This window comes from Rana temporaria, chromosome 3 (genome assembly GCF_905171775.1).
Source record: "Rana temporaria chromosome 3, aRanTem1.1, whole genome shotgun sequence".
In the NCBI taxonomy this organism is placed as follows: domain Eukaryota; kingdom Metazoa; phylum Chordata; class Amphibia; order Anura; family Ranidae; genus Rana; species Rana temporaria.
Window position 1 is genome coordinate 396,272,386 of NC_053491.1, and position 12,851 is coordinate 396,285,236.

The following is a 12,851-nucleotide window of genomic DNA, read 5'->3' on the forward strand; positions in this document are numbered from 1 at the left end:
GCAAGACGAGCAGAATTCAAGCTAAATAGGACTGCAGTACCTCATTTGGCCTGAGGTACAGGGGTGCAGAAGCCGAGCAGAGCTGAAAATAGGCCTGCAGTACCTCATTTGGCCTGAGGTACTGGGGTGCAGAAGCAGAGCAGAGCCGGAAATAGGCCTGCAGTACCTTATTTGGCCTGAGGTACAGGGGCGCATTAAACGAGCCGAAGTGTCCTCTGGCCTTTTCGGCCATTTTCGGTGCTCTCTGGCACCCCCCACCTCTGGTCGCATTCGGTATTGCATTCCATTGAAGTCAATGCGGAACTAATTATTTTTGTTTCCATTGACTTCAATGGGAAAACTCTCTTTGATATGCAAGTACTGTGGATTACGAGCATTCTCCTGATTATGCTCGTAATCTGAGGTTCAACTGTATACAGAATTCTTAAAATCTAATCGGAGTTATTTTTTTGTGCTGGTGGCTAGTTGAAATCTGCCCCCCCATACCCCTGCAGTGGTCATTTCCCAGTGCTGTGGTGGTTAATACAAGCTGCTGGACCTGTCATAGGCACTCATCAAAAATGCCCACCCTTTCCGCCCCCCTCTTCCATTCACAGAAGCTGTACTGTAGCTTCCCACTAGGAAAAGTGCTTTATGAATAGAGGAGGTAGACCTTTCATTCACCCGCATGTCATTCATTCATTCATAGAGTGGTTTCTATTGCTATAGTAGAACTTCTATGAATATAGTAGGGGGAGGGAAAGGACGGGTATAATTGGCACTCTTGACAAGCACCTATAACAGGTCCATCAGCTCTTATCAACCCCCACAGAACCAGAAGATTACCACTGCAGTGGTATGAGGGGCAGAGGACGAAAGAGAGCAAATAACAGCACAAGGGACACTTCCCATTCAATGTAATTACCAATCCTTGGTAGCCTCATACACACAATCGGATTATCCAACGGGAAATGTGTGATGGCAGGCTGTTGTCGGAAAATCAGGGATTTTCCATGGAAAAATGTGGGATAGCATGCTTTAAAATTGTCTGCCAACAATTGTTTGTTGTCGGATGTTTCAATCATGTGTACACAAGTCCGTTGGAAAAAACTCCAAAGTACAAACATGCATGCTCAAAAGCAATGTTTACCATAACACATTAGCAGAAGTTGCCCAAAGGGTGGCGCTAAAGAGCTGAAAAAATACGTAGTTTTGTATTTATTGGCCGACAATTCTTTGTCGTTTGTATGCAATACAAGTTCCTGGCCAACGCCCTTTGGACAAAAGTCCTACGCTTTGTCAGCAGAAAATCCAGTCGTGTGTACGCGGCTTTAGGCTTTAAGTGCTAATTTTTGAAGCACATTTCTTAATGGCAATCATTCCGAATTCATGTTCTACTGGTATGATTTTGGCAATGCAAATTCTAATTGGTTCTGTACTTAGAAATTAGCAGTCTAGAGCACTATTGAATAAGAATTTCAGGTATACATAAAAAAAAGAAAAGTCATCAGCACTCTTGTAGATCAATAATTAATGCATTATTCATTGAGTGCTGGTGACTTTTTCTATTCCATTGACGTTTTACACAGCGCCATCTGTTAGGCCTCGTACAGACGATAGGTTAAACAGAGGACAACAGTCTGATGGACCGTTTTCATCGGTCGAAACCGATCGTGTGTGGGCCCCATAGGTTATTTATCCATCGGTTAAAAAAAAGCCAACTTGCTTTAAATTTAACCAATAGATTCCTAACCGATGGGAAAAAAACAATCGTTAGTAGGCACAACCATCGGTTAAAAACCCGCGCATGCTCAGAATCAAGTCGACGCATGCTTGGGAGCATTGAACTTCGTTTTTCTCAGCACGTCGTTGTGTTTTACGTGACCGCGTTCTGACACGATTGTTTTTTTAACCAATGGTGTGTAGGCGCGACGGACCATCAGTCAGCTTCATCGGTTAACCTATGACAACGGTCCATCAGACCGTTCTCATCGGATGGTCTGATCGTGTGTACGAGGCTTTACAGTTACTACAACCATGATCCAGCGATAACGGCCACAACACTGTATGTACAGCCCAGAAGTGTATTACTCTAAGGCCCCGTACACACGGATGGATAATCCGCTGAAAACGGTCCGCCGGACCGTTTTCAGCGGACATGTCCACCCGGAGATTTCTGTCTGATGGTTGTACACACCATCAGACAGAAATCCGCGCGTAAACAATACGCGGGGCGTGGCCGCGCCGTCGCCGCAACGACGTGGGCGGCCTTGAAGTTCAAAGCTTCCACGCATGCGTCGAATCAGTACGACGCATGCGTGGGATAGCGGTCGGTCGGACGTGTCCGGTGAGTCTGTACAGACGACCGAACACGTCCGACGGACAGGTTTCCAGCGGATAGATTTCTTAGCATGCTAAGAAATTTTGATCCGCTGGAAACTGGCCGATCCGCCGGACAATTGTCCGGTCGGGCCTACACACGACTGGATCTGTCTGCTGAAACTGGTCCGGCGGACCAGTTTCAGCGGATCGATCCGGTCGTGTGTACGGGGCCTAAGGCAGCATTTTGCAACTTTTCAGTTGTGGCACCCTTTAAAATGGGGGTCAGCAACCAGTACATCATGGACAGGTGACTGGTAGATCGCGTTCTGGGTTTGCTGACCCACCATCCCAGAGCATCAAATGCAGAGTGCAATGTAGAAGGACTACTTGTAAAATTGGAGCTGTCATAGGGAGCAAGAGCCACATAAGCCAATGCTTTCTCTGTAGTGCTGGCTCCTGTCCCATGCGGAGTGATACCAACTGGACTCCATCTCTTATCCCAGCCTAACGGTCTAAAGAGTGGTGCCAGCCAGCAGGTCATTGTGAAGCAATACACTGGGAATAATAGTATAATGCTGCTTTCACACTGATGTGCTGCAGTTTACCCACACCATGGGTGCAGTGCAGTGTAACTACAGCTTTCCTGTGGGTTTGCTGCACTTAGCCATAGACTTCTATAACATCCTGCAGGTTCGGTGCACTTTCTGAAAGTGCACCAAGACTCCTGAATACATGAGTTGTGGTGCGCTTTCAGAACGTGCAATATGTTGCCTCCTTACCACCTGATTTGAACTCATGATTGCCGTGTAATGCATGCGATTGCTACAAGATAGTACAGTATGGCAATTAGAGGTTTAAATCAGGTGTAAGGAGGTGACATTCTGCCCAGTGACAGAGAAATAACTAGAACCTTCAGGGCCCCGGTGCAAAAAAAAAACATGGCGGAATGCCAAGGTTCCCGTCGCAAGTGCAACTGTTGCGGCCCTGGTAGTTCCGCCACTGTCCGGTTATCTTTGACTTCTCCCATGTTGTCCAGATTGATCTGCACCTCTTTTGCCTACCCCTGCTTTAAAAGTATGCAAAATTGTGAGGAACTCCAGTCTAAAATGTATGGTATGGTATGGCTGGATGGAAAAACATCTATAAAGGTAAATAATGTGTGACCAAGGGTAAAACATCTGAACACAAATCCTCAGAGAATGGTATACAGGACCTGGTACATATACTGACTTGCTGCTAGTTTGTAAGTACAGAGAATACTTCAGACAATCCCAGCTTATGGTCTCACCTGTGTCCCGCTTCCCCTCATCAGATCCTCGGGGATGGCATAAATCTGATTCTCCATCTCTACTTTCTTTGTTCCGTTATCTGAAACTTTCACCCGTAAAACACGAAAGTTGGTTCCTCCCAGGTCCAGTGCCAGGAAATCTCCATTTTCTGTGGAAAAGATGAAATGTATGCATTAATATTAACCATTCAGCTTCGTGTCTGAGCTTTTTTTAAGACTATGATCTATGAATTCATCCATTTTTTCCAGATTCAAAGTAAACTACACAGTAGTGTGAAGAATATTACATGCAGCAGTTTGGAAACTTTCACACTAGAAAGGCGATGAATATCCAGAACTCAGATGGAAGGATTCCCCTACTGAGACAATGCATTTCCTTCTACATTGTGATGTTGCGTGTTCTTTTTATTTATTTTTTTATTAAATCTTTCTGAACCATGAAAAACAAAACTTTTGCTAAAAATACTAAAGAGTATACTGCAATCATAGGAAGGCAGCAGGGGCGGACTGACCATTTGGGCTCTCGGCCACTGCCCGAGGGCCCCATGCCACTAGGGGGCCCCATCAGGATTGCTGGCCTCAGTAAAACCAGGGACAGTATGTAAAAATCTGTTTTTAAAAAAAATCCCAAGATTATAGCTGCCCCGCCTCTCCAGTACCTTACTTTACTGTGTATATATGTGTGTGTGTATGTATACTGTGTATGTGCGTATAATGTGTGGCCCCATAATCTCCTATTGCCTGGGGGCACCGTAATCTCCTATTGCCCAGGGGCCCCATGAGTTGTCAGTCCGCCCCTGGAAGGCAGCCTCTGCTTGGCTTTTCCAGATTTTGAAAGTAAAGCTTTCGGAAGCCTACATAAGCATCACCTACCTGCTCATGGCTTCCATAGTTCAGATAGGCATGACTGCAGTGCACCACTCCACAATCATATGGCAGTAATCTGGTGATCTAATCTGCTGGATTTTTAACTCATTGGTTTAATTAGCCCCCCAGAATTGCTCATTAAATCATATGTGTAGGTTAAACTTTTGTTGTAGTTTTTGCTAAAGCATAGAAAATTTCCCTTCGCTTCCTGTACAGCAAAGGCAACAGGAAGTTAGAGTGGATCTCAATTAAAGGGGTTGTAAAGGTTTTTTTTTTTTTCTAAATAGGTTCCTTTAAGCTAGTGCATTGTTGGTTCACCTACCTTTTCCGTCTAAATGTTTTTTTTTTTTCCTTTATCTGAATTCCTCACTTCCTGTTTCTCCTCAGTAAGCTTGCCCCCATCATCCGAGCCATTCTGGCTGGGGGTTAGTCAGCATGCTCGCCCCCTCCCTTGGAACTGCATCCCTGCGGGGAGACACTGAGAACGTTCACAGCGTCTCCCCTCGGGGATGTAGACCCAAGGGAAGGGGCAAGCACGCTGACTAACCCCCAGCCAGAACGGCTCAGATGATGGTGGAAAGCTTACTGATGAGAAACAGGAAGTGAGAAATTCAGACATAGAAAAAAAAATTAGAAGGGAAATCGAAGGAAGAGGTAAGTGAACCAACAATGCACTAGCTTAAAGGAACCTATTTAGAAAATAAAAAACAAACCTTTACAACCCCTTTAAGTGACAGGAATTCCCCCTTAGGCACAGGTTTTTAGGCAGACCCGATCGGACCCTCCATTCACCCCTATGGACTGGCGGCTGTAAATGGACCTGCCTACCTCCAATCCGATCCGGTCCGCTAAAAACAAATGGAAGAGGATCCATCCCCCTCCATCTAGGCTGATTAGATTGGAAAGGGCAGTCGGGTATAAATGGACAGGCAGAATCCACTGCCCATAGAGCAGCGGACAGATCCCTTGTTGGTCTAAACGGTGTCTGGCAATCGTCCCCGAAACAGGTGCCCCATTAGAACATTTCTCATTACCTCTTGATTTAGGGACAACTCAAATGTTGATTTCCCTTGATAACGAGCACATGGGCAGAAGGGAAAGATGAATATTCCCACTGGATATAAAATCACAATCACTGAAAATATAAAGCTGAACTCCAGGAAAAGCAAATATTGTCTAAATACGAGAGTCATGTGCATTCTTCCTTGAATCTTAGGCCCTGTACACACGATCAGACATGTCCGATGAAAACGGTCCGCGGACTGTTTTCATCGGACATGTCTGCTGGGAGCTTTTGGTCTGATGTGTGTACACACCATCAGACCAAAATCCCCGGGGACAGAGAATGCGGTGACGTAGAAGACACCGACGTTCTCTAACACGGAAGTTCAATGCTTCCACGCATGCGTCGAATCAATTCGACGCATGCGCGGGATTTCGGGCCGCTGGTTATACGTCATAACCAGCGGACATGTCCGATGAGTCGTACTAACCATCGGACATGTCCGACGGACATCTTTCCAGCGGACAAGTTTCTTAGCATGCTAAGAAACTTTTGTCAGCTGGAAACCTGTCCGCTAGGCCGTACACACGGTCGGACATGTCCGCGGAAACTGGTCCGTGGACCAGTTTCAGCGGACATGTTCGGTCGTGTTTACGAGGCCTTAGTGTACATTGTATATTTCCCCCAGATCTGTGTGACACTCTGCCTCTGTGCTGGAACTTCCTGTAATAGACTGATCACTGCTGCTCTCTCTTCTTGTGCAGGGTGGCTGGTCTTGTCTCCGCCCCTCCTGTCATTTTCTATAGGCAGCCTGTAGTGGGTGGGCCTGCTGGGCCCCTCCCATCGCTCTGCTCTCTGCACTACAGCACAGCGATGATGTCACTGCTACTTTTACAACATTTCCTTGGTTTGCAAAAATATTTGGTGCACACAAAGTGCATTTATAACCATTGTGGCAATTGAGGAGTACATTTAAAGGACATTTTTGGTGCCTAGAGTTCAGCTTTGATTATGTTATATAATATGGTAGTTCATTAAAGCGGTTCTCCACCCTAAAGTGAAGTCCCGCTGATCGGAACCCTCCCCCCCCTCCGGTGTCACATTTGACACCTTTCAGGGGGGAGGGGGGTGCAGATACCTGTCTAAAGACAGGTATTTGCACCCACTTCCGGCCCGGCATTTACGGGCAAAAGACGGGCATTGCGTCACATCCCGTCGCCCCCCCCGTTGTGTGCTGAGAACACTCGGCTCCCAGCACACATCGGGAGCCAATCGGCGGGCGCGGCGCGACTCGCACATGCGTCGTAGGGAACCGGGCAGTGAAGCCGCAGCGCTTCACTTCCTGGTTCCCTCAGCATGGATGGAGGGGGGACAGCACTCCAGGACAGGTAAGTGTCCTAATATTAAAAGTCAGCGGCTGCAGTATTTGTAGCTGCTGGCTTTTAATATTTTTTTTTGGCGGAACATCCGCTTTAATCGATTCCAGTTGTCTTGCTATGCCAAGTGGAATCCTGACACTCAATCTGAGTGGCTTGGTACCGTCTAGGATGTGAGACCTGGAATGACCTCTCGCAGCACTCTATTGCAGGCAATGATTCTGCTGTGCTGGCTCCAGTGCGAGGGATTACACTGCCCAGAACCATTGTGTTTATATAATGAGGAGGCCATATAAATCAAAGATAGCCGGGCGTGTTTAACCCCACCGAAGTCAGGAAGCTGTTGTATAGACCTCTATCATTGTAAATAATACAATTCCCTGGCATTGATGCACTATCTTCCCTGGAATGATGGAAAACACATGTTTTCTAGGAATATCTCCATAGAGACTCCGCTTGTAAATAGACCCTCATCTGAATATTCAACTTTTTGCTTTGACCTTCGGGGATTTTATGGCTAAAGCCTTATATAGTATTTTATAAGTCAGTTGTAAAATTCATTGGGGGTTATTTACGAAAGGCAAATCCACTTTGCACTACAAGTGAAAAGTGCACTTGAAATTGCACTGAAAGTGCAGTCGCTGTAGGGTAGATCTGAAATGAGGGGAAGCTCTGCTGATTTTATCATCCAATCATGTGTAAGCTAAAATGCTGTTTTTTTTCTTTGCATGTCCCCCTCGGATCTACAGTGACTGCACTTCCAACCACTGCACAGAGCAGGTACGTATAACATGCAAAAAACAAACACACATTAAAGATTGTCTGTACCTTCACTTTAAGTGGTAAGGGTTAGGCAATTTATCTCCTGATTTTCACTGCATTCTCCTGCCTCCCCCTTGCACATTGTGTGCGTAATCACAGCCACAAATGTCTAAACACCACCCGCCACCCGCCTGCACACATATTTCATCTTTTTTGCACTCCTTGCAATCTTGCCCACTTCATTTCTTAACTTCCCTGTTGGTCAACTCATGTTCCTGTTTACACAGATATTTACAGAGCCAGAGCCCTCATTTATTATAAAAACAAAGTTACAGAGTCTACAGTAAGAAATACAGTAAAACCTTGGTTTGAGAGTAACTTGGTTTGAGAGTGTTTTGCAAAACAAGCAACATTTTTCAATAATACTTGACTTGATATACAAAGTGATGTCTTAATACACAAGTATTGTCATGTCACAAATGAGTATAAAAGAGAAGAGAGGCGCCTCTCTAAGTGTAGCAGCATGGTTACAGTTAATTAAGGTACAACATTTAGCAACATATTGCTACACTTAGGCTGCATTCACACCTGAGCGTTTTGTCGCCTGAAGCGGGACGCTCAAAAACGCTAGAGGGGAAAAAATACATTATTCCCTATGGAGATGGTTCACAACTCCACTCCAAAACGCCTGAAACTCAAACAAGTTCCGGACCCTTTTTTGCCATGCGAATCGGGCGGTTTGGGCGTTTTTGAGCGTTTCTATTTCCCATAGAAAGTAATAGAAACGATCGATTCAAGCGACTACGAGCGTTTGCTACGGGCGTTTTGTCGCTTTAATCAATAGAACATTTCACCCAGGCAGAAGATAAAAAAAATCTACCAACATAGGAACAAGTGATGAAAAGATGATCATTTTTCCTATTGGCTAAAATAAAAAACATTGAAGTACAAAAACGTCGGACGACGCTGTATGCAAACGCGCAAATAAGCATGAATACGCACGTCAAAACGCCTGAAAAACACCGGAAAAAACGACCGAACGACCTACGCTCAGGTGTGAATGCAGCTTTAGAGGGCGCCTCTCGTCTCTTTTATACTCTGTAGCTCCTTCTGGATTTTGCTTCTAATCCCCTTGGTGAGGCTTCCATTTGTGGATGGACATTTTATGGTTACATAACCCATCATATTGCTATAATCTTTTTATATGGACTATAGACTGAAAGACATATGAATAAATGGTTGTGGAACGAATCATTTGAGTTTCCATTATTTCTTATGGGAAAATGTGCTTTAACATACAAGGGCTTTGGATTAAAAGCATGTTTCTGAAACGAATTATGTTCTCAATCCAAGGTTTTACTGTATTCATTTCCATAGACACGAGCGCCATTTTAATTAGGTTCATTCCTGATAAAACAGTGTTTGTGCCTGAAAACCAGGGGTATAAGCAGGGCCGATCCTCGCTATAGGCTCACTATGCAAGCCGCTATAGGCCCCCTCGCAAAGCCGCGAGGGGGCCCCCCAAATTACTATAGGCCCCGCCTGGTGAGAAGTGATTTTCGCCCCCTCACCCCGCTTCTAAACTCGCTGGCTGAGTCATTTCCGACAGCAGAACACCCCCTCCCCCCGCTTCTCAACTTTCTTTAATGTGACATGTCACTGTCGTCAGGGCCCCCCCGCTTCTCATTTTTAATGTGCCATGTCATTTTTCTTAGGGCCCCAGGGAGGTCAGGATCGGCACTGGGTATAAGGTACCCATGTAGGGGGTGAGGAGCAGATTAACAGATACCAGTGGGAGGTGAGACTTCCACCCTTCCTCACACCAGTTGGGACTCATCACACTGTGGCCTGTGACTTGGCCAACAAGTAAAGCAGCCTACATACAATAATTCTCCCAAGAGATTTTCTTACAATGAGAAAGATTACTAGACAGAGGAAATATCTGAGATTACAGAGGATTCTGATGGTTAGAAGAGCTTATAACTGTCTCTTAATGCTCTTCACAAACCTGGTCCTCGCCCCATAATGACATCAGGACAATCAGGAACTGAGCCACGTATGGCTGCCTTCAGTAATCCATAAGATTGGATGCACCCGCCCAATATCCTGGTCTTCTTTATACTTGAGTTCTCAACACAAGCACTGAAGTCTCTGGATTCATGTAACTGCCAGACAAACAGGGCCAGATCCACATACATTTCGATTGGCGCAGCGTATCAGAGATACACTACGCCGCCATACCTTACCTGGCGTATATTCGAATCCTCAGCGAGTTCGTGCCATAAGTTACGGCGGCGTAGTGTATTTTCTGGCGGCGGATTTCAAATTGGGCGGGTTGGGGGCGGGTTTCATTTAAATGAAGCGTGTCCCCATGCCGAATGAACTGCGCATGCGTCGTCCCGAAATTTCCTGCCGTGCATTGCGCTAAATGACGTCGCTAATTTGCATACCTGACGCGGAAAACGACGCGAACTCCACCCGGGTGGACGCAAAGTATTGCATCTACGATCCGAAGGCGTACGAAGCCGTACGCCTGTCGGATCGAACCCAGATGCCCTCGTATCTTGGTTTGAGGATTCAAACTAAAGATACGACGCGGGAAATTAGAAAGTACGCAGGCGTATCAGTAGATACACCGGCGTACTTCGTCTGTGGATCTGCCCCACAGTATTTTGTCATGTTGAGCAGCTAAGCTATCTTACTATGGTTCACATAGTTACAATACATGAACAGATCTGTTGTACAATGTGGCTCTAAGGCCCCGTACACACGAGAGGATCCATCCGCTGGAATTGATCCGCGGACCGGCTCCAGCGGATAGATCCCCTGGTGTGTACAATCCAGCGGATCTGTTTCCGTGGATTTTTATCCCCTGGGATGGATTTCCAGCGGATAAAAATTTTAAGACATGCTTTAAAATCTATCCGCTTGAATCCATCCCAACGGATTGATCCGCTGGTCTGTACAGACTCACCGGATCAATCCATCCGAATGAATCCCCCGCATGCGTCGTAATGATTCGACGCATGCGTGGAATTCCTTATATGACAGCGTCGCCCACGTCATCGCGATGGGATTTCGGCGCGGATTTCGATCCGATGGTGAGTACACTCCATCGCATCAAAATCCGCGGAAATCCTCGAGAGGATTTAGCCGCGGATACGGTCCGGCGGACCGTATCCGCGGATCAATCCTCTCGTGTGTACCCGGCATAAGGCTTGCTCTGATGTGCGGCAGCCCGTTTCCTCACCTCCTAAAAGCGATCCACTGCATTTGACAGTGAGGCGGTGATAGGTCATCTCCTCATCACCCGTTTTTACCCCCAAAATGATGGAACCGCCACAATGCAATTGCATGCAATGTGAGATGGTTGCGCCACAGCCGCATTAACTTGAATGTGTCCCATTCTGCGGCAGTACTGCCGCCAAACATGACACAGTTAAGCGCAAGGAGCCATGCCGTAGCTGTGTGCATTGCACATATTTGCGACATGGCCCCATATACTTGAGTGGGTCGTGTTTGGATATAGTACAGCCTCACAAAAGCGACACACACTTTCATTTTTGCCATGCCATGTTTAAAGCCCTGTATGCCCTTCTTTAGTTTGGTAGTCGGCGAGGTGGTAAAACAACAGCTGAACTGCATGCATTTACTACGCCTCCCCTTTCCTGGTTTCCCATACAAACAAGCCCTAAGGCAGGCCATAGCTGATACCACGGGTTGAAGGGGTCACAGGGAGCCATCCCAGCCACTGGCAATAGTTGCATGTAAAAATCATGAATGCTGGTTGCACCCAAGTCGATCGATGGATCGACTTGGGTACAACTAGCCTGCCCATAGATTGTTTAAATCTCAGCCCATTCACGCTGAACGGGCCAAGATTCCAACGATCTATGGCCAACTTAAGGGGACATCCCCAAGCCTCAACATTTAAAGTTGTGATAAAGAGTTTCTTACATGGTTTTCATCTTCTGGCCACCTGTGGCTACATTCAGCAAGGGCACTGCAGGGGAAGGTGGTGAAGGGGGTAGGGGTACTGAGAAGAATCCTAATGCAAATTATTGTTAAAGTGGTAAAAAAAAGTCTAAACTTTTTTTTTTACTTGAATGTATTCTCTGTCTATGGACGCACACAGCCCAACTCAGGATCCAACAGAACCATGCATGCACAGATGCCTCCTTAGCACTTGGCTTGCTACAGGACCCGAAGGAGGGACGAGTCGACAGTGCCAGTGAGGGACTGCCAAAGGAATAGAAAAGTGATTTTTCTGTGTAATATCATTGCACAGAGCAGGTTTTACTTATCTTTTTAGTTAAAACCGTGGATTTTGGTCCAAAGGGAGTTGGCCTTGAACTTGGTATGCATACAGACGGCACAACATTTTCAGCCAACAAAACCTAAATATGTGGTTTTTCTGCTCTTTAGCGCCACCCTTTGGGCAACTTCTGCTAATGTTGTCTTAGGGCCAGATTCTCGTCCAGCGGCGTATCTCTGCGGTGGCGTAACGTATCCGATTTACGTTACGCCGTCGCAACTTAGACGGGCAAGTGCTGTGTTCTCAAAGCACTTGCTCCGTAAATTGCGGCGGCGTAGCGTAAATCGGACGGCGTAAGCCCGCCTAATTCAAATTTGGATCAGGGGGGTGTGTTTTATGTAAATGTACTGTGACCCGACGTGATTGACGTTTTTCCCCGAACGGCGCGTGCGCCGTCCGTGGAATTTCCCAGTGTGCAATGCTCCAAAGTACGCCGCAAGGACGTCATTGGTTTCGACGTTAACGTAAATGACGTCCAGCCCCATTCACGGGCGACTTACGCAAACGAAGTAACCTTTTCAAATTTCGGCGCTGGAACGACTGCCATACTTAACATTGTTACGCCGCACTTATGCCACCATATAGCAGGGGTAACTATACGCCGGGAAAAGCCTAACGTAAACGGCGTAACTTTACTGCGTCGGCCGGGCGTACATTCGGGAATTCGCGTATCTACCTAATTTGCATACTCAACGCGGAATTCAACGGAAGTGCCACCTAGCGGCCAGAGTAGAAATGCAGTTACGATCCGACGGCGTAAGAGACTTAGGCCTGTCGGATCTAACAGATATCTATGCGTTACTGATTCTAAGAATCAGGCGCATAGATACGACCGGCCGGACGCAGAGATACGACGGCGTATCTGGAGATACGCCGTCGCATCCCCTCTAAGAATCTGGGCCTTAATGTTTAGCATTGGTTCTGAGCATGCGTGTTTGT

General features: G+C 46.5%; 1 protein-coding gene across 1 annotated transcript in view; it reads right to left on the minus strand.

Moving 5' to 3' along the window:
* LOC120932959 (hexokinase-2) overlaps positions 1-12,851 on the minus strand; it is an 86,897-nt gene that overhangs the window by 40,951 nt on the left and 33,095 nt on the right. Inside the window, exon 3 of the mRNA XM_040345848.1 lies at positions 3,590-3,738. Within this exon, the coding sequence (XP_040201782.1) occupies positions 3,590-3,738 (149 nt within the window). The remainder of the gene's footprint in view (positions 1-3,589; positions 3,739-12,851) is intronic.